General features: G+C 40.2%; 1 protein-coding gene across 1 annotated transcript in view; it reads left to right on the top strand.

Moving 5' to 3' along the window:
• The window catches only part of LOC108594252, a 39,999-nt gene extending 34,457 nt beyond the window's left edge, over window positions 1–5,542 (top strand). The window contains exon 4 of the mRNA XM_017979372.1: window positions 1,911–5,542. Coding sequence (XP_017834861.1) covers window positions 2,666–5,290 — 2,625 coding nt within the window. The 5' untranslated portion in view covers window positions 1,911–2,665 and the 3' untranslated portion in view covers window positions 5,291–5,542. The remainder of the gene's footprint in view (window positions 1–1,910) is intronic.
• The last annotated feature ends 14,499 nt before the right edge of the window (window positions 5,543–20,041 follow it).

The raw sequence follows: 20,041 nt of genomic DNA, 5'->3' as shown, positions 1-20,041 counted from the left end.
ATGTGGGGGGGCGGTACTTTCGGCTCAATTTCGTTGTAATTTATATGTTATTTAGCCAAAAACGTGAGCCTTGCTGCAATATGTTGCATGATTTATTGCCTGCCATCTTTATTCGATTGTCTGCTGGCCCCATTTACATTTTGTTTGCCTTTCGTTCTTGTCATTTGCCCCATTTTATTGTGCTTTGATTAATTTTCCCTGACCTGAGATAATTTAATGCCCAACTGTGCACAGCTGTGAACTGTTCTTTAAGTTGCTAAACTTTAATTATTATTTAAAGCCAAGCCAGCAGCCATTGCAATTGCAATTATATTTTTCGCTTTTAATTTTTATTTGCATAATAACTTCGGCAAGTAATTTGTTGTTATTGTTCTGCCGACTGCTGCGTGTACATACATCAATAATTAAGTAAAGGCGTCGAAGTGTTTGCCCAATCGACAGCGAAAGTTATTAAAAAATAAATCCAACAGATAAAAATCAATATGCATTAATAAGTAGACAAACAAGTGCGTGCGTATAAAAACAATATTTTAAAAGCTTACAATTCATTTGTTCAAAACAATTAATAAAATGAGCTTGCAGTCAGTGCTTTTTATATAATTTCTTATATATTTTTATTTTTTAATGCAAAATAAAATTTAAAACGCTGCATTTAAATTAGTTTTCAACATTTTGTTGACCATTAATTAACTCTTTATATTATGAAATGTTGTATTTTACGCAGCCATTTTTATTAAGTTATTTAGCAACAACTTTTATTTTAAGCAATTGAAGCAGTAAAGCTCAGAAATATTTTTTTACAATACTATGAAACTATAAAAAAACTCTGCTGCAATGAAGTTATTTTTTAAATGAAAACCTTTTATTTTAAATACAAATACCAATTCAAAACAAACTTAAACTAAAGCAATGAAGCTTCAGTTGCTAGCTGCAGTCAAAACAAAACTCACTCAAAAGCAACGATGCGCAAACAAAGCAGCGACGCTCACTTTCAGTCGCAGCAGCGAGCAGCGCAGTGCGCTCGATCGCATACGAACATAAGACGAGCGAAAGAAACGAAACGAACGCAAGCAGCGCTGCTTACAAACTGATAACGCAAGCAATTGCTGTCGCTCGCGCTCTCTGCTATCTGAGTGGCTTGCGCTCTCTACGCTTGCATGAAGCGAAGCTGCAGCAGCGCACAGCGCAGAGCGATTGAGTGCAAAACGGTGCGCTCCAAGCATTTGAGAGCAACAGATGCTCACTAAGAATTTGAGTGCAGCAGAGCCTCTCCAAGCATTTGAGAGCAGCAGAGGCTGGCATGATACAATAATATAAAGTAACGGAAACTTTTGAGTGTTTCGGGTACTTAGCTGCAGTCGCTCTCGCTCACGCTGTATACAAAACGAAAGAGCGAGAGCGAGCAAGCAGCGCAGAAGAAGAACAAGAAGAAGAACCCAAGCGCACCACGTGGCAGCGTAAGCGAAGTTCTGTTCAGTAATCCAGCTGCCAGAATATTAATAATAAATAAATGCAATGCATGTAATGTATAATAATTAATAATAAATAAATGCAATGCATGTACTGTATTGTAATTATTTATTATTATTATTTTTATATTGCTTACAGCATATTTTATCCATTGAGCTACTACCAAAGTTAACATATACCTCATAAAAAGGCAGCAGATTTTATTTGGTGTTTTTAATATGAACTATTAAAATATATAAGCCTACGACTTGTTTGGCAAATACAATTTAAAAGCAAAATAATTTATATAATAAATTCCACTTCAAGCTTATAAAATAATTTTTAGCTTTATAAGACTTGACATATTTTGATAATCAAAAGAACAAATGTGTATTGAATTTTAATACAATTGATTGAATTTTGCTAAAGATTTGCTTTATTTTTTTACTATTTACTTGCAGTTGTCCGAGCAACAAACAAACAAACAACAATAGTGTGAGCAGCAATTGTTGTGTGTGGACAGAAATCTGGGAACACGTGTCGCATACGCAATGCCAAGCAACAACAACAACAAGAACAACAACAAAAGGCAGAAAAAACAGGACGCAGTGAAGAGCGCTAAAGAAATGAATTGCGTTATAATTTCATTAAGGACAAAAGCCTTTTTTGCCAGCAGCGTGTGAAGGGCTCGCAAAGAAACAAAAAAAAAAGGGAAGCTAAAAATAAAGCAAAAGCCGACAGAGAGGAATAACAAAAGCAATTGCTCTACTTGGCGGCGACGCAGCGAGGCAAGCAAAATATCAAGCGAGTGGCATTTTTATGAAATTAATACAAAAGGCACAAGTTCCCATGCAGCCAGCAGCGGCAGAGGCAGCCATGACAGCAGCAGCGATGGCGACAACGCCGACGTCGACGCCAACGCGAACGTGGACACAATGATGAGCACTCGCCAGAGATTCTCAGATTATAATGACGCTTGAGCTTGCGTTTTTATTGCGCGACACTTGAGTAGGCAACAACAACAACAAAAGTAAGAAGAAGAAGACGAAACAGAAGAAGCAGCAGCAGAACAGCAGCGTGACTGTGTTGAGCGCTAGATGGCGCTAATGATATTTGACTTCATCAACAATTTGACATGCAAACGTGACCAAAGTGCAAGCAAAGTCAACGAATAAACACACACAAAGCAAAGCAAAATATATAGAGCACTTATAGAATGAAGACTGTGAGCATGCCACGCCCACTTTTAATAGCACTGCTGCTGCTAAGCAGCTGCGCTGCGTGCCCGCCTGAGGTTTGTGTTTGCAAATGGAAAAATGGCAAGCAGACAGTTGAGTGTGGTGGACAGCAGCTGGCCAATCTGCCAGATGGCATGGACCCGGGCACGCAGGTGCTAAACTTTAGCGGCAATGCGCTGCAAGTGTTGCAAAGCGAGCGATTTCTGCGCATCGATTTGCTTAATTTGCAAAAGATTTATTTATCACGCAATCAGCTAATACGAATTAATGAGAAAGCATTTCGTGGATTAACAAATCTAGTGGAGCTAGATCTGAGTGAAAATGCGCTGCAGCAAGTGCCGAGCGAAACATTTCAGGATTACAGTTCGCTTATGCGATTATCGCTCAGCGGCAATCCGATACGTGAGCTCAAAACTTCAGCATTTCGTCACTTGAGTTTTTTGACAACACTCGAGCTGTCGAACTGCCAAATCGAGCGTGTGGAGAACGAAGCGTTCGTGGGCATGGACAATTTGGAGTGGCTGCGCTTGGATGGCAATCGCATTGCCTTCATACAGGGCAATCATATATTGCCCAAATCGCTGCATGGCATTAGCTTGCATAGCAATCGCTGGCAATGCGATTGTCGCCTGCTCGATGTGCACGCTTGGCTGGCAGCCTATAATATACCACTGGCGGAGGAGCCCAAGTGCATGGAGCCGGCGCGTCTGAAGTCGCAGTCAATCAAAACGCTGCAGCGCGCACAGCTCGCGTGTTTGCCCGAGGTGAGCCCGCAGTCGAGCTACACTGAAGTGAGCGAAGGACGCAACATGTCCATCACCTGCATAGTGCGTGCCATACCAGCGCCGAAGGTGCTGTGGCTATTCAATGGCCAGGTGATGAGCAATGACAGTTTGGTGGATAATTTGCACATGTTTTATTATATTGATGAGAGCGGCGGCAGCGGCAGCGAAGAGAAGCGCAGCGAAATTTTTATATACAATGTGGGTGCGGAGGATAACGGCACTTTTAGCTGTGTGGGTCAAAATATTGCGGGCACCACCTTTAGCAATTACACGCTGCGTGTTATAATCAAAGAGCCGCCCGTGGTGAACGAGGTGAGCTTTCCACGCGACTATATGAACTATATAGTGGCCAGCAGCGCTGGCGGCGGCATTATCTTTGCTGTTCTACTTTGCACTATTGTTGTGAAGTGTAAACGCAGCGGCGCTGAGCCCGACAAGCGCAAGAAGTGTGAGCAGGTGACCAGCATTGCGGCAAGTGCGGATGCCACAAGCGGCGGCGGCGGCGCACAGGATATGAAATGCAGCTCCATACTGAACGATACCGATAGCTTGAATGCGGATAATCTAACGCCCACTAAAGCAGCAGCAGCTGCTGGCGCTGGCAATGGCTCGAGCTTAAATTTGGGCCTGGGCAATAGCGGTGGACTTATACTAGGCGGACAAATGAAGCAGAATCTGCTGCTATATGCCACGCCCACTCAGCAGCAGCATCAGCAGCAGCAGCAGCAGCTACAACTTAATGTCAGCATGATGTCCGCTGGTCCTGGCTCACCGCCGCTGCTGCTAAGCAATGGACTGAGCGCTGCTTATTGCTCGCCGCCTGCTTCGCTGCGCAATTACACTGAAAAAAATCCAGATCTGGTAAACGATGCTGAGAGCGTCAAGCACAAACTTAAAACTGCCGTCAGTTTGGACGACAGCGACTGCGCGCAATTCGAGGGCTGCTATCAGCTTGCCACGCCCTCAATGCTTAACCTAGGCACGCGCTTTGCCGCCGCTGGTGCAATGACTACGCTGCCGCGTGGCATGCAACTGAAGTCGGTGCTCAGCTCGCCGCATCAGGTCGATGTGCATTTGAATCCGGTTTGCTTTTTGGGTCAGGATGGATTTGCCTACGACTACAGCAGCGCGCATTTGGTGCAACAGGTGGCGCCAACGCCGCAGCAGCAGCAGCAGCAGCAAAACTTTTATCGCACCTTGCCGCACAATCGCGCGCACAAGCAGCAGCAGCAGCAACAGTTGCAACAACAGCAACAATTTGCTGCTGCCAATGGCGCTTTGCGTTACAGTTTGGAGGCTGAATTTGTGCAGCGTGCGCCCAACGTGGGCTACGAAAAGTATCAGCTGCCCAATGTGCGTTTCACAGCCGAGGGCTATCCGCTGCAGCAACAGTTGCAACAGCAGCAGCAACAGCAGCAGCAACAATTTCCATCACCACCCGAAGGCTACAAAAGCAGCGATCTGGCGCAGCTGCCAGCGTTTCAGCAATGGCCCAGCTGCCTGCCCGGCTATCATGCGCAGCCGCTGCGCTTTAGCCTGCCCGCCGGCACGCCCACTACGCCAGCGCCACCACCAGCAGTAGCCGCAGCAGCAGCAGCAGCAGCGCTAGAGCCAAGCGACAGCTCCATACCCGAGCTGGACGAAAGCGAACTCTCGCCCAGCGGCAGCGTCTCAGCTGTGGGCGGCGCTGCCAGCAGCGACAACAGTCAACAGCCGCCCAACGGCGACGCGGACAAGCTGAAGCAACTCAATGGACCGCTGGCCGATAGTCCAGATGAGGGCTATGTGGGTGAAGCGCCCGAGACGAGCGACATTTGACAACGCGGCGGCGCCGCCGCTACACAGGATGCTGCCTTAGACGATTCAGTTGCTCTATAGAGCGCACACACACACACATAAACACACACACACACGTATACACTTAAGTTAGTTGTAGTTTGTCTATCGCCCCCAGCAAAAGCAGCAGCAAAAACAAACGCAGCGCACATTGAATACACTTGCCAAAATTAAGCTGCACTTGTATTTTAATTTAAAGTATTTTCGAAATACTCAATTCATATTTTTGCGAATTTTACGAGCTTAGAAAATATCAAAACAATGTAATTATTGCATTTTTATTTATTTTAATTTAAAAAAATATTTAAAGTCGATAAAGAGTGAGCAGCAGTTTTTAACGCTCATTTTATTTAATTATAATTATATGCAAGGATTTATTTATAGAATTTAAATGCAATATTTTAACTTTTGATGCGCATTTAAATTTATTTATTTTAATACTTAAATAATTTTATTTAAATTATAACAAATTGAAAGTCGTAAAAGAGTAAGCAACAGTTTTAACGCTTATTTTATTTGATGAAAAATATATGCAAGGATTTATGTATAGCAATATTTTAACTTTTGATGCGCATTTAAATTTATAGAATTTTTATTGCTCACGATTTATTTAATTTAACTTTATATTTTTGAAAGGATTTTCTTGCACTTTTCAGTGCTCAATTTATTTTACTCAAATAATTGAAAGTCAAACAAGTTTTAGCAACAGTTTTTAACGCTCATTTTAATTAATTATAAATATATTCAAGGTTTTATTTATAGCAATATTTTAACTTCTGAAGCGCATTTAAATTTATATAATTGAATTTATTAAATAAATTCTTAAGACAGTTGTAGGCCTCGATATATTTAATTTTAGTTTATTTATATTTAAGAATTTTCTTGCTCAATTTATTTAATTCAAATAATTGAAAGTTTTAGCAACAGTTCTTAACGCTTATTTTATTTAATTATAATTATATGCAATATTTTGAGTGTTAATTTAAATGTATTGAATTTTTATTGCTCTCGATTTATTTAATTTAAGTTTAGCTGTTCTCAGTGTTCAATTTAATTTAAATTAATTTACTTTAAAGGGTTTGCTTGGTCACTTTTGGCCATGTTCACAATTCTAAAGCGCATTTTGGCAAGTTTCAAAAATATTTCACTCCATCAAACAAACTGTTGTAGCTATTCAAGCAACTCGTAGCTGTTAGAACAAGCGGGTGGCCTAACCTAATAAAGTGCCCAAAAAAACAAAAGACTTGCTGCAGATGAAAAAGAAGAAGAAGATGACAACAACAAAAAGAAGAAACTCTGTCAAACTTGCGTGGCCTGATGCTGGTCGAGCGCGTCGTCTGTTGTTTGGTTATTGTTTGTTTCTTGTTTGTTGCCCCCGATTGTTGTTGTCATTGCTGCTTGCTTGATGGCGCATCCGTTCGTGCCGCCGCCTATGCGTGCCTCGAGTGGCAAAGCTGGCAGCATTTTATTTCCGTTGATGTAATTGAAAAAGTTTTTCATTTAATATAAACTTTGCAGCGACTCGCAGTCGCACTCAAGCCGTAAAAAAAAGGGACACACACAATTTTTTGCTGGTTTTTTTTTATATGTGTAAGGGCAAAAGAAATGTCAGCTCAGCCTACGACTATTGTTTGCGGCTGTGTGTGTGTGTGTGTTTCAAGCTTTCAAGCCAATTGAGTTGTTGTTGCTTGACAATTGACTCGAGCCAGAAGAGACTCAAACCACCAAACTCAGTTCCCAGTTCCACACACACTCGAGTGTTGTTGCCAGGACAACACCTGCCCTGCCGCGTTGACAAGCAAAGGACTTGGGGCTCAAGTGCTCTCCACACACACAGCGCGCTGTTGAACCTTTGGCTTGGAAGACAGACACACGCTCAACCCGTTTGCAAGTGTTCCGCTGCCAAATCGCGAGTGGCATTAAGGGTTTCCTATTGTGTCCTCAGTTTATGAAACTTTAATTTGGGCCAACAGCACAACTTGGCATTTAAATTATTTACGAGCAGCAAGCACATGACAAAGACACACCAAAATCTGTAACTCTAACTCGTATCTAAATGTTTTAAATATCAAATTTGACAAATTGTTCTCTTAGCACAAGTGTTTTCGGGTTTAAACATAAGTTCTAGAGCTTAAGACATAAATTAAACTATGGTCAAGATGCAAGCAGTTGGGCAACTTTTTATAAAACTTTCAGTGTATATAACTAAAAGAAAAATTCACAATAACGTTGTAGGTGAAAAGCTGGTCTAGAGAATTATGCAAGTTGTATGTACTAAATATAAAATTAAATATTAGCAATACGAAAAGTGAAAACTTATATTAAAATAAACTGCAATCACTTAAGCACATTGTAAATGATATAAACATCATTAGCTGTTAATACATACAACACACACACACACAAACACACATTGCGTATATAGAGCAAATTATTTAGTTTTAGTTTTTGGCACCACATACAAGCAAAACAAACTTGAAATTCAAACAGTGAACAAAACATTTTAGCTTAAATCGTTGGGCTAACTCGTAGAATAATAAAAATATGCAAAAATACATTTTAAAATTAAACGCGCATAAACTAACAATAACAACAACAACAACAACAAGAAATATTTTTAGCTGTATAAATAAAAATTATTTAGTATTAAGCTAGCCCGTAGGTAATGAAAAAACAATTAAGCATAAATGAATATTAGAGCGCCATTAACGACAACAAAACATTTAAACAACAATGAGCAAAAACGTATACAAAACACACACACACACACACGCACACACACACATAGCTATACATTAAATTTTTAAGTTAAATTAAAAATTGTAATGCATAACAAAAGGGAGAGTGTAAAAAGCATAAGATGAAACCAAATAAAAAAAAACGCATTAAACTGAAGAATTTAATAAAAATTAAAAACAATGCAGCAGTCATTTGAATAAAATGTTAATAAAGGCGGCAGCAAAATGGACGCAGCAATCAATTTGAATTTGACTGCAGCGCAAAGGTGCGCGCACATTACGTATACGCAATGGCAGCGAAAAAGACAAGCAGCTCACAGCGTGTTGAAGCTGACGCATTATACGTCTCGTTGCGCAATAATCCCATTAAGGAGCACGCCTTGGGGGGTAACTGGGTCAGTTAATGCAGCAGCTGAAGAGCTCGAGCTGAATATGAGAGCGTAACTTGGTTAGCAAGCGCAGCTTTAAGCTTAAGCAGCGCCCAAAAGCCAAACACATGGGCGTGTAAATTTGCGAAAAGCCAGAGCCGCGAATTGTGGCAACAAAATCAAAGACAAAGCGAGAGAGCGAGCAAAAAAATCAAATAAGGGAATATAAGTAGCAGCGGCGAAAGCAAAAGCGCGCATAATTAATGTACGCATAAAAACAAGTGACTTGTAAATATTGCCAAGGCAATGGCAATGGCAATGGCTGTGGCTGTGGCTGAAGCTTTAAGCGTAGGCGAGAGACACAACTCGGAGCGTTGGCATTGTCTAAGTTTCACTTTGCTAATAAAGCGCCCAAGTGGGCTGCCAGTTGCTGCTGCCACTTAAAAGCGCACACAGCATCAATGTGTGTGTGTGTGTGTCTTTCGATGTTTGCTTGCGTTTATATGGTCTGGTGATTGTGACATTGTAACTACAATTACAAGCGGAAGTGACGCACACATAGAGAGAGATAGAGAGCGTGCGTGTGTGTGTGTGTGTGCGTCTATCTTTGCTTTATGTATAGCCTAATGCCGCACTAAAGCTGCGCACAAATTGAGCTTATCGTATGGTTATTTCAATTCTATTTTATGCCTAACGGTCATGCCCATGGCTTGTGTCTTACGCTTAGTCCCAGCGACTTAAACGCTGTGTGAAAAATGTGTGCGTGCCTTATAAAGTTATTAACCAAATTAATGCTGCGCTTCAAGTCTCTGCGCTCATAAATTGCGGCACATAAATATTTAGTTAGGCTTCAGTCTAGCTAATTAGCAGCTACTTGTGTCTCAAAAACTTATCCAATTAAACTAGCCGGCTGCCAGTTTTTAGTAGCTTTGACCAATATTTTTTGGGGGCTGTTATTAAATATGCACACACGTTCGTTTACGCATGTACGCACATTAATTTGCATAACTAATAAAATGGCTGCCCGTTGGCCATAAAAAAAGTTTCAGCTCTAATATGTCAAACTAATCGTACAAAAGTTAGAATAAGCAAACAAATGCGACAGCAGCAGCAGCAGCAACAGCAGCAGCAGCTGTTGACTGTTTTTCCAAAATTAATTCAGTCTCATAAAATATTGACAATAAAGCGAGAAAGCGTCGCCTCGCCCGTTGTCAGCTGGCAAGGGATAATATTATGCTCTGGCCTGGTCCTGGTCCTGGTCCCTTTGCCCAGTTGGGGCTAAGAACACGTGTTGTTACTACGAGACTCTCAATTTGTTTGCTTGTCAATTTTTAATGCTGCCTGTTTGACAAATCAATTTGCTGCCTAGCGGCGACACAAAAATTCTCACAACTTTGCAGTTTCAAGTTTCGCTAGAAAGCCAAAACTTCTAACAATGAATTCCAAGAATTCAAAAAAACAAAATTACCCAAACAAAAAAAGAACACAAAACTCATGTGCATAATAAAATATTGAGCACTGTTACTTATTGAAATTCAGTCAAATACTTAAGCTGCTAAGGTAACCGTAGCGATTAGTCGAGCGTATGCGCAATTTTTTAAATTCCAGCAAAATATTGAACATATTTTTTTATTGCAGCTAAGTGACGTTTTTTCAAAAAGGTAAGCAATAATTTTTATTTATTTTATTTTTATTTAAAAAGTTCTAAAAGTATTAAAATCAAAGTGCTATTGATTAATTGAATTGAGTTATACAAACGACAACAAATATTTGCTTTGCTTACAGCTTTATTAGTTTAATGTATTGCTCTTATATTTATTTGAAATTAAACAAAATCTTATAGCAAATTGTTAGATCAATATGCGAATCATTGCTGTAATTATTTTGTTCAATACACATTGATTCACTTGCTCTGCTCCTACGTAGAAGTTAAATAAAATATTTAAGAGCTGCTGCTGTTGCTGCTGCTGCTGCTGTCACACAGTTTTGTGTATGGCTGGCTGACCGATGATTACGCTTAAATATTTGTCAAGGTATTTAACAAGAACACGCAAGGCAACGACACCTGCTGCATAAAATCCACAAATAAACAAGCTGAGCGCTTGCTTGATGCTGCAGCAGCTGCACACAAATGTCCAAACAGTTTACTGGTCAAAGCAAAACACACACACGCACACATACGCAGTGTAATTAACTTGGCCAAGGCTTCGGTTTCGGCAGGCTGTGCACTTGCTTTGCTTCCTGCTTTGTTGTATAATTCAAATGGATTTTGTGGTTATTTTAAAGATAACTATTGCTGTCTTATCTGCACAATAATAAGTCTAAGCTGCCTGCTGTGCTGACCTGCTCGACCATTGCCCAGTTTGCTTGTTTTTCCGGCTTACACACAGAGCAACACTTTCCACTTGACCTAGTTACAAGGCAGGCAGGCAGGCAGGCTGTCTGGCTAAAGGATTTACAGGCTAAACAATTTGCCAAATGCCCTGCAGCAGAATCGAGCAATAAGCTGCTGCAGTCAGACGGTCAATCGACAAAGTAAATGGAATCCAATCAAAATGGCACTAACAGCTGCTTAGCTGCTTAAAATAATAAAACTGTCGAGCAACTAAAATGCAAGTGCATTGAAATATTTTTAGCAGCATTTTTACTAATTGTGGCCCCAACCTCAGCTCAACTCAACTCAACTCACTCTCACTCTCTTTGCTGCCTCACAATCCATAACACAGTCGCCTGTACCGCTTTGCTGTGTGTAAAATCAATTTATATGTTAATTTGTGTGCAAAGTACACAAGGCGTGGCCAAGCTGTCCGCCACAAGCGCCCAACTGTCTGCACTCTGCCAAAAAAAAAAAAAATACAAAACAAAGCAAAAGCATTGTAGGTGCCAAAAACTGGCATTTTGGGGGCTGTGGTTAAGGTTAAGGCTAACGCTACGTATGCGTAACTTTTCGATGTGTTTGTGTTTTATTTTTTGTGAATTGTGTTATGCGTGGGCGGCACACACAACTTTTTAACTGGCATCTGGCAGGCTTCAGTTGGCAGCCAGAACATGAAGGCAATGAAAACCAAATGCCACACACACACACACATACACACAGTTTGTATTTATGGCTATGTTTGTTTATCAGTTTATAGCAATTGCGTCAAGCACAACGCATGGCACTAAATTTAGTTCATAGTTACTGCTCAATATATTTATTTTTACAACTTACGCAGCATATCGAATAAAGCTTAAGTAAGCTAATCAACAAATTCATGAAGCATTGCTTGTTAGTTAAAATTGAAAGGCAATATGCGCCAATTATATATATATAAGAAATTTAGAGCGCATTCAAAGTATTATTATATAAATAAAATATTATTAAATACTTACAGTATCAAAGTACAATTTCTTAATACGCAAGTTTAAATTAAAAGAATTATTAACTAAAATTTTGCTGCGTTATTTGCTAACAAAGTAAAGCAAAATAAACGCTAATTAAAAATTAAAGCATACTTATATGGGCTGCTTATAACTCTGACGCTTGTGCAATTTGTTTCTATTTTTAATGCAATAAATAATTATATTTACAAACTAAGCGCCTAAACAAGCCATAATCAAGTAACAAAAGCTTAAGCTTTAAATATTTTAGTTAAAATTTAAAACAAAGCTCACTCGCTCAACAAATAACAACAACGACATTTATGTTATGCTTCTTTTTAACTTTTAACTCCTGCAGCGAGTTGTGTGCTGCAGCTAATGCCTTGTTGAGTTAGTCTTAGCCTTTGCCTGTGTCTGTGTGTGTGTGTGTGTGTGGTGGGTAAACAATCGAAGAGCCAGTCAACCATTGCGAACACATTCGCACAAAGTTGAAGATTTAGATGCGTTAAGCGTTATTTATGGCCCACAAATAAATAAGGCTTATGGCCAAACGGCGTTTGCAACGCAAACTTTTCGACATTTATTGTGTGTGTAGCAGCGTCTCAAAGGTCAGCTTAGGCGACTGACTAATTACAGCTTAAAGCAGCAGATAAAATAAATCAAGGCAATTGTTGTTAAAATAACAATGCACAAAAATTAATATTAATATTAATTGTGCTAAAAGGCTTTGTGCTTAATTGAATTGCAACACACACGCACACACACACACACACACATTTTTTGCAGCTTACACAATTTAAATATATTACGCTGCTTATATTTATTATGCAGGGAAAAATCAATAGATGACAACAAAAATTACAAACTAATAACAAGCGGCATGACAAGTGCATTATGTCATTTTATAATTAACAGCAGCAGACAGCGCTGATAGAGAAAAAAAAACTGTAAATATTAAAAAAATGTTTTGTGCAGCTTTGACAACGCGCTGCAGCATTATGAAAACATAATCAGACCGCATGCGCTTGTTGGCGCTAATTAAATTTTCAAATTAAATGCGTGCCAAGCTAATTACACAAATACCAATGGCCAGTGCTCAATACAGTAAAAGAAAATAAACAACAAGCAGCGCATATTTGCTAATTAACAGCGCACAGTGGCACTTCATAAAATTGCGTAACAAAAGTTGTTAATTAAATTTGCTGCCTCGAATTTTGCACTTTGGCTAAATCCAAACCGCGATCAGTGCAATTTACCGTGAAAAGTTCTGTGCCCAAACTGGGGCTGGGGCATTACCATAAATAAATGTTCAGCCAATGCAGCAACAAATTGTCAATAGCTGCGTCTGTCTGTGTGTGTGTGCGCGCTGCAATCTGCTGAATTTTATTGAGTTTTGTGCTCATAAATTTTGCAACATTTTTGTGACTCTGCGGAAATTGCAATTAGATGGGCGCCGTGCATAAATAACAACAACAAAGCAACATAAAATTATATTTTTGACTGGCAGTGGGCGCGACGCCGTCGTCGTTGTCTAGTTAGGCACACACACACATAAATTATACAAACAAAACGCGAGCCGCTCGCTCGGCGTAAACAAAATCGTTACGGAGCTGCATGAAATGAAACTGAAAATGAAAATCGCCCAGCGCCCTTGTCAGCATGATTAATGATGACGTTTTATAAAGGCAACGGAGCGCTGGTTGGCCGAAAACTTTTGTTAGCTCAAGTGTCCTGTCCGCTGCTAATCCACATCATGACTGCAAATAATAGAACTTAATCTATTTTCAATATGGCAGCGCAACACAAATTAAGAACTCATCAATTTTTAATGCTTACTCAGTGAATGGAGCTCGAGCTTTGCTTTCTCGCTCTCTCTCTCGAACATGCGTTGGCTAGCTTCAGTTCAAAATACACCCCAGGGAATCGACTGTAGTCGCCGCCTACTCTCAGCATGAAGCGTGGGAGCATTGAGTGTGGCGGGGGCGGGGGCGGGGGCGTGGTCGAGCCTGCAGACGGGCTTTAGGTTATGTTTTCACAAAACATAAAAGTTTCACACTATGCGCCTGTTGTTGTTATCGTTGTGTTTTGTTTTGTTGCTGCCGCTGCTGCTGAGTGAGAAAATTGAATAGCTTTTGGCTCTCGAAATTGTATTTTAAATTGTTAACATGCTTGAAATTTGTGCAAAGCTCTTGCGTTGAGTCTTTAAGCTTATGCAAGTCTCTTTGATCAAATATTAAGATTATTTTCGTATTCTCTGAGTGTTGTTTGCCATTTGTAGTTCAATTTTCAGATTATTTTAAAATGGCATTTGGCAGACAATTCGGGCAAAGCAAAAATAAACTTAAGCGTCTGTAGTCGATGTGATAGCTGAATTTTGACTTCTTTAGTAAAGGAGTTTATTAGTAAAGATATTTTTAGTGTTTGAAATAAATAAGTTTATATCAAAATGCATAAACGCTTTGCCAAAAGCAAACTATAGAAACACAAAGTGTTTATTTAGACTCTCATGTATCCGAATTTTGTCAACAAGTTACAGCTTTGAAATTAGCAACAGCAGCAAGTTGGCTACAAAGAGCTTTTGGCCTTACTCTAAAATTATTAGTGTAGGGGCTGCCAATCACTTACTATTAATACACATAGTACGTTATAATTGTACGTTATAATTGTTTATTCAATTAATGTATATAAGTAAGTAAATTAACTGGTTCACATATATTCTTTAGCTTAACTTAACTTAACTCTTTCGCAGTCGAGTTTCCACTAATCTAGCGTTGCCACTAATCCTAATTAAATCATAATGTATCGATGATGCCAACTTCATTCAATCATCGATACCTACTTATGTCTTTTCACATTCCTACATTAGTTTCTTAATTAAAATTCTCTTTAACACGCTTCGCTTTCAACTTGATCTATAACTGCTTATGCTATAACTATTTAACACTAAGTGCAAGGCAAATATTTTCATATTCACTTCATATTCGTAAATGTTTAGCAACGAATTCGCTTGATTAAAATTACACTAAAATTTGCTGTGCAAAATCATTTGAACTACTGGTGACAATAATCAAATTTCGCATCAACTATAACTATAGTCTATAGTCTAACTGTTAGCAATATATTCCATTTCACACAGCCACTGCTGCTGTCTAAATTTCGCTTTGCTAATCAAATCGCCAGCAGATCGAGAGTCAAATTTGCGTTTGTGGCTGCCAATTCGGAGGCAAATCTATTCGCACTGTTAGTGCGATGCGGCTTGCTTAGCGGCTTGAAGGATGCCAATGGCCAGCAGCGCGTTGGGTTTGCTGTAATTGAAGCTTTCATCAGTTAGTGGCAAGGCGTGGCGTGGTAGGTCGAGGGGCGGCGGCAGTCAAAAAAAGCTTGACGACTGCTGACAGCAAACGCACGCAACTGGCCAAGGGAGCAAAGCCAGTGCTAAAACCAGAATGACGGCAAATGACAAGCGGCAGAGCCTACGACGTCACCAGACAGACACACACACTGACACACACACACACGCTCAATAGGCTGCTAAACTAATTAACTAAGCGCAGCTGGTGTGGCTGTGTCGTCAACGCCCTGAGCTCTGAAATTTTTTCCGCGCTTTTGCAATGTGCGTGTTGCAATGTGCTTGTGTGTATCTCTGTGTGTGTGTGTGTGGCATTAGGCCTTTTGCAGGGACAGCAATTTTCAGTTGGCAACTCTGCACTCACTTGTTTGGCAATTAATTTGCCCGGCGTCTGTTATTTCTTTTGCCGGCATGAGTGTTTGCAATCTAAACACGGTTATTCGCTAATTAGCAAAAAACAAGCACACAGATACGTACACACACACACACACACACATACAATTAGCAAGGGAGAGAGCATTACATTTCCCTGTGGTTCCGTGTGTTTGTTTGCATTAGAGGTGCTTGGCCTCGTTGCCATTTATTGGCTACCGCCCCCACCCCACCACCCAGCCGAGGCCATGCCAAACTGTATTACAGTTTCATTTCGTTTAGTTTTGCGTCTTGTAGGCTCGTGTTGTTGTTGTTTTTTTCACACTTTGCCACAAAATTAGGTCGCCTTGTGCGATAATTAGCTGTTGTTGCTTTAATTTTAGGGGCGCGCTAATGACGTTCGAAATGGCTGCGCGTATTTTGTAAACAGCATAAATTCATTTATTCGCAATTCGCTTGTTCGATTTACAAAAAAATCATTGCATACTTAGTTCCGCCCATGCTGCTTATTCAAACGCAAGAAATCATAGCATGCTTTGTTGGGCAATCATTGCTCTAGTTGAATTTAGATTACAAGCTCAACTGCATAACACTTTCAATGCAGCCATATTTGGCAGACAACAGTTATTTCATCAATATCAGAGATGTACTGAGGCAAAACTAAAAGTCATGTCTGACTCCTGGGCCAGTTATGTACGCAAAAGCGAACCCATTTGAATACTTTGCAAAATACTTGAACGTAGCACATCTGCTTATGGAAATACCAGAAATAATTTATATATATAGAATTTCGTAGCTGGTAATATTGTTCTTATAGCTTGTTAGCCTTGTTGTACTTTTGCTTTAAGGTGTGTGTGTGTGTGCGAACTTAAGCTAAAATTTCAGTACAGTTGAGTTTTGTACACACACACACACAAGGATTATATGTAAATATTTGCTTTGGTATTTTGATATGAAGTTTTGTGCTGCAGCCGGCAACGCTTTCGGGCTAGCAAAGTTGGCAAACACACACACACACACGCATACACATAAACAAAAGCAGCCATAGCATAGTTTATAAGTTTGTTCTGAGCTATGGCCGTGCATAGTTGTTGTTGTTCTAGCGTTTTTATACATAAAAACATACCTTTTGTGTATGTGTGTGTGAGGCATACTACAAATGCTTCAACTTTTGACAGTCCACATAACTTTTTCGTACTCGGACTTGCAGCATTTATGAGCTGCTTTCAATTATTCCATACACTCAGCTAGTTTATGTGCAACAAATTTCACAAATATGAGATAAGGGGGGCAACTTTTTCAATTTGCAAAAATCACTTATGCCTAGACGCGCATAAATCTCGGGGCATAAACCCGTGCCAAATCAATTTAATTATGTCGGGGCATCTTATGACTGCTTAGGCGAGAGTTAATGCTTTTTTTATGGCACTGGCAAATCTATTGAACTGCATTTTGAATAACAGACACACACCCGTGGAGCAGTCACGGCGGCAGCGACTGAAACTTGCCACTTAAGGAAATTCATATAGCTAGAGCGCTAAGCTAAGTGTAGCCTCCATCTAGTGTGTGTGTGTGTGAGTGAGCTACCAATGTCATGAATAACGATGTAATAAAATACGTGATACGAAAGCCAAAGCGAACGCGGCCATGATGAACTATGAGTGCTGCCAGTCTGTGTCTGTCTGTTTGCCTGGCCTGGCTAAAGATAAATCCGCACATGCTGTGTCCCCCCACACTCTGGTAATTTCAAACATTTCTTCTGAATTAGCAGCCTGTGTCCCTTTTGCCTCCCCCCCCAGCATATGAACTCTGACTTTTATGCCAACTCCAGCTGCTAAGTATGTCAGACATTCAGGCAGCATGTTATTTGCATGCTCGTGCGCCTTTGGGGGGACTCGCAGCTAAATTGCAACTGCAGGCGGCTGCGGACATTTGCAAATTCCAGACTCACAAAATATGACGAGATAATGCTGCAAAATAATAGCTCGGACCCGAGTCCAGGCACAGGCACAGGCACAAGCTAAAAGCTCCCAACGGGACAAGCAAAAAACCGCAAACACGCGACCCATTACACAAGTTGAGTTGCCTGCAATTTTGTGTGACAGGCAACAGTTGCAGTTGCAGTTGCAGCTTCAGGCGCCTGTGGCTTTCGTGCAACTTGCTAAGTGGTAACAGCTGCAAAAGTTGCCAGCGCAGAGTCAGAGATGCCAAGTTTTTGATTTAGAGTAACGTCGAGTCGTTGATGGCTCAATTCATCAACTGAGCAACATGAAATCGCTCAAGTGTCGCTTTGCATTAAATACGGACACACACACATTGAAATCAATAAAGTGTAAATTGTAACATTAAATAGTCATTAGTGTGCGTAGTCATTTGACCGGAAATTAATCAAGCAATAACCGCAGCAACTACGTTTTATATTTGACCACTCACCCACACACACACACACACACACAGACAAAGCGTAGCGAGGCGAGCGAGCTATCTGAGTTAGGTTCTTACATATCATTAGGCAGACAAGCTGCTTGCAGGATTGTAAATGTGTCAGGCAACTGACGGAAACTGTTTATTATTGCTTCAAAGCGGAAGAGCAAAGAGAATGCGGGCGGAACTTGCAGGCGCAGCAAGCGGAAGTTCCAACATGAAGTTTAAAGCGGAACTTTATTATTATAAAATGTATTATATTATTTAATAATAAGTTTGTTAGTTTAGCACAAATTGCAATGGAAGTTGCTTTTAATTATATTTTTATTTATTTATTTTTTGTGTGCTGTTGTTATGAAACGAATGAAACAATATGAAATAGTTTAGCACTAATTTCAATTGAAGATGTCAATTAATTTTGATTATAGTTTTATATTTATTATGAATCGAATGAAACAATATTTGCAACTTCAACTCTACTGCTTGTCGCTTGCTTAGCCCCTATTAATGCTCCGCCTTTAATTAATCAGCAAGCTAACTTTTAAATTAATGTTCGTGGCTGCGCAAATATTTCTGTCTAAGTCGATTCCATCTGGTGCCATTTTTGATTTTGGTTGCAGGTCTCGTTCGTTGGCAGCACAGTCCCAATGTCATGCAATTGGGCCAAGGTGGACAATGTATTAACGGTTTCGTTTTGTTGGCCCAAGCGATTGATGCCATAGCTATCAAAGCTAGAGCAAGGCGTAGCCCAAGCTGCTGCATGTCTCCAGCAAATAACAAACAATACTAAACAGTCAAGCCAATTGTTTATAGAACTAATTGTTAATGCAATTAAGCTGTAACCCTTTGACTTAGATGCGCATAGCATTTTAATTAAGTTTCTTACTTGGTATACAAAATTAAAAATATTACTGCAGCTATTCATTTAGTTTCTTGCTTACTTCAATTGTTATCAGCTGAGCTTACCTTGGAGACGACCCCGCCCCCCCTAGCATTATTGTTGTTTGACTTTAGCTTCATTGGAAGCCAACTTATTAGTTTCATAATATTTTGCTCGTTGCCGTGACATCCCAAAGCTTTCTGGCTTCTGTAATTTGATTACGCTCAGCAACAAAATGTAAGTCAGCAGGATACTGCACACAAACAAACAAACACTTGCACACTCAGTAAAGCTGACAGCACAGAAACAAATAAAAAGTATTCATAAATTTACTTACGGATTCACAGCTATGTCCGTTGGGCAAACATTCGTGTGTTCTCAAGCATTTATTTATGATTTTTTTATGATTTTATTTAGGCGTCTGTCAGCTAACTGTCTTTCTTTATTTCATCTAACTCTCTATGTTTGTTTGTTGTTGCCCAATGTGTAAACAAATGTCGTAGCCCATGCAATTAAGTGCCCGGAAATCGTCGTTGCCAAATCCGATTTTAATTAAAATCGTTTGTGTTGCGTCGACGATGTGGCAAGTCATCGACAGGAAGGAAACAAGTTGGCCAGCCAGCCAGCCCCCCAGGTAAACAAACACAGCACAGCACTGCAGAGAGTGAGAGCTTGGCAATCAGTGTGACAAGCTCTCTGGCTAAAAGAGCAGATGTGCTTAAAGGCAAAATGACAATTTAAATTGTTGGTTAGACGCTTAGACAAATAATTCAATAGTCGTCGCAGTTTGTAGAATTTGAAATCAAACTCAAAATCGCATCAATGCGCATTGGATATACATAGATATATAATACGATTCAGTGGGAATTAACAGCTGCCAGATGAATAGCATTAAGTAAATATATGTAAAGGACACACACACACACACACACAACTGGTGTGAGCCGTTGATTGCTCAAAACCCAAGTCAGTCAAGCGTGCGACCAACAACTAGCAACAAGCCAGGATATGCAGACAGCAAGGACAGCGGCAGAGCGTTGAGGACGCAAGAGTGGCTACAATTTGTGGCAGCCAGCGCCAGGGCACACTCTCATCTATGCATTCATAAATATGAATAGAGCAGCAGTCTGGGGGGTATCTGGGGGTCTGGCTCTGGGTCCGGCTTGTTATTTACAGCCGGTTTTGAGAAGCTGTGGCATAATTTAAGCACCTTGTTTAGCCACTGTTTATGGTTTTGTCATG

This window comes from Drosophila busckii, chromosome 2L (genome assembly GCF_011750605.1).
Source record: "Drosophila busckii strain San Diego stock center, stock number 13000-0081.31 chromosome 2L, ASM1175060v1, whole genome shotgun sequence".
Classification (NCBI taxonomy): domain Eukaryota; kingdom Metazoa; phylum Arthropoda; class Insecta; order Diptera; family Drosophilidae; genus Drosophila; species Drosophila busckii.
This window is presented reverse-complemented; position numbering and strand designations above follow the sequence as displayed.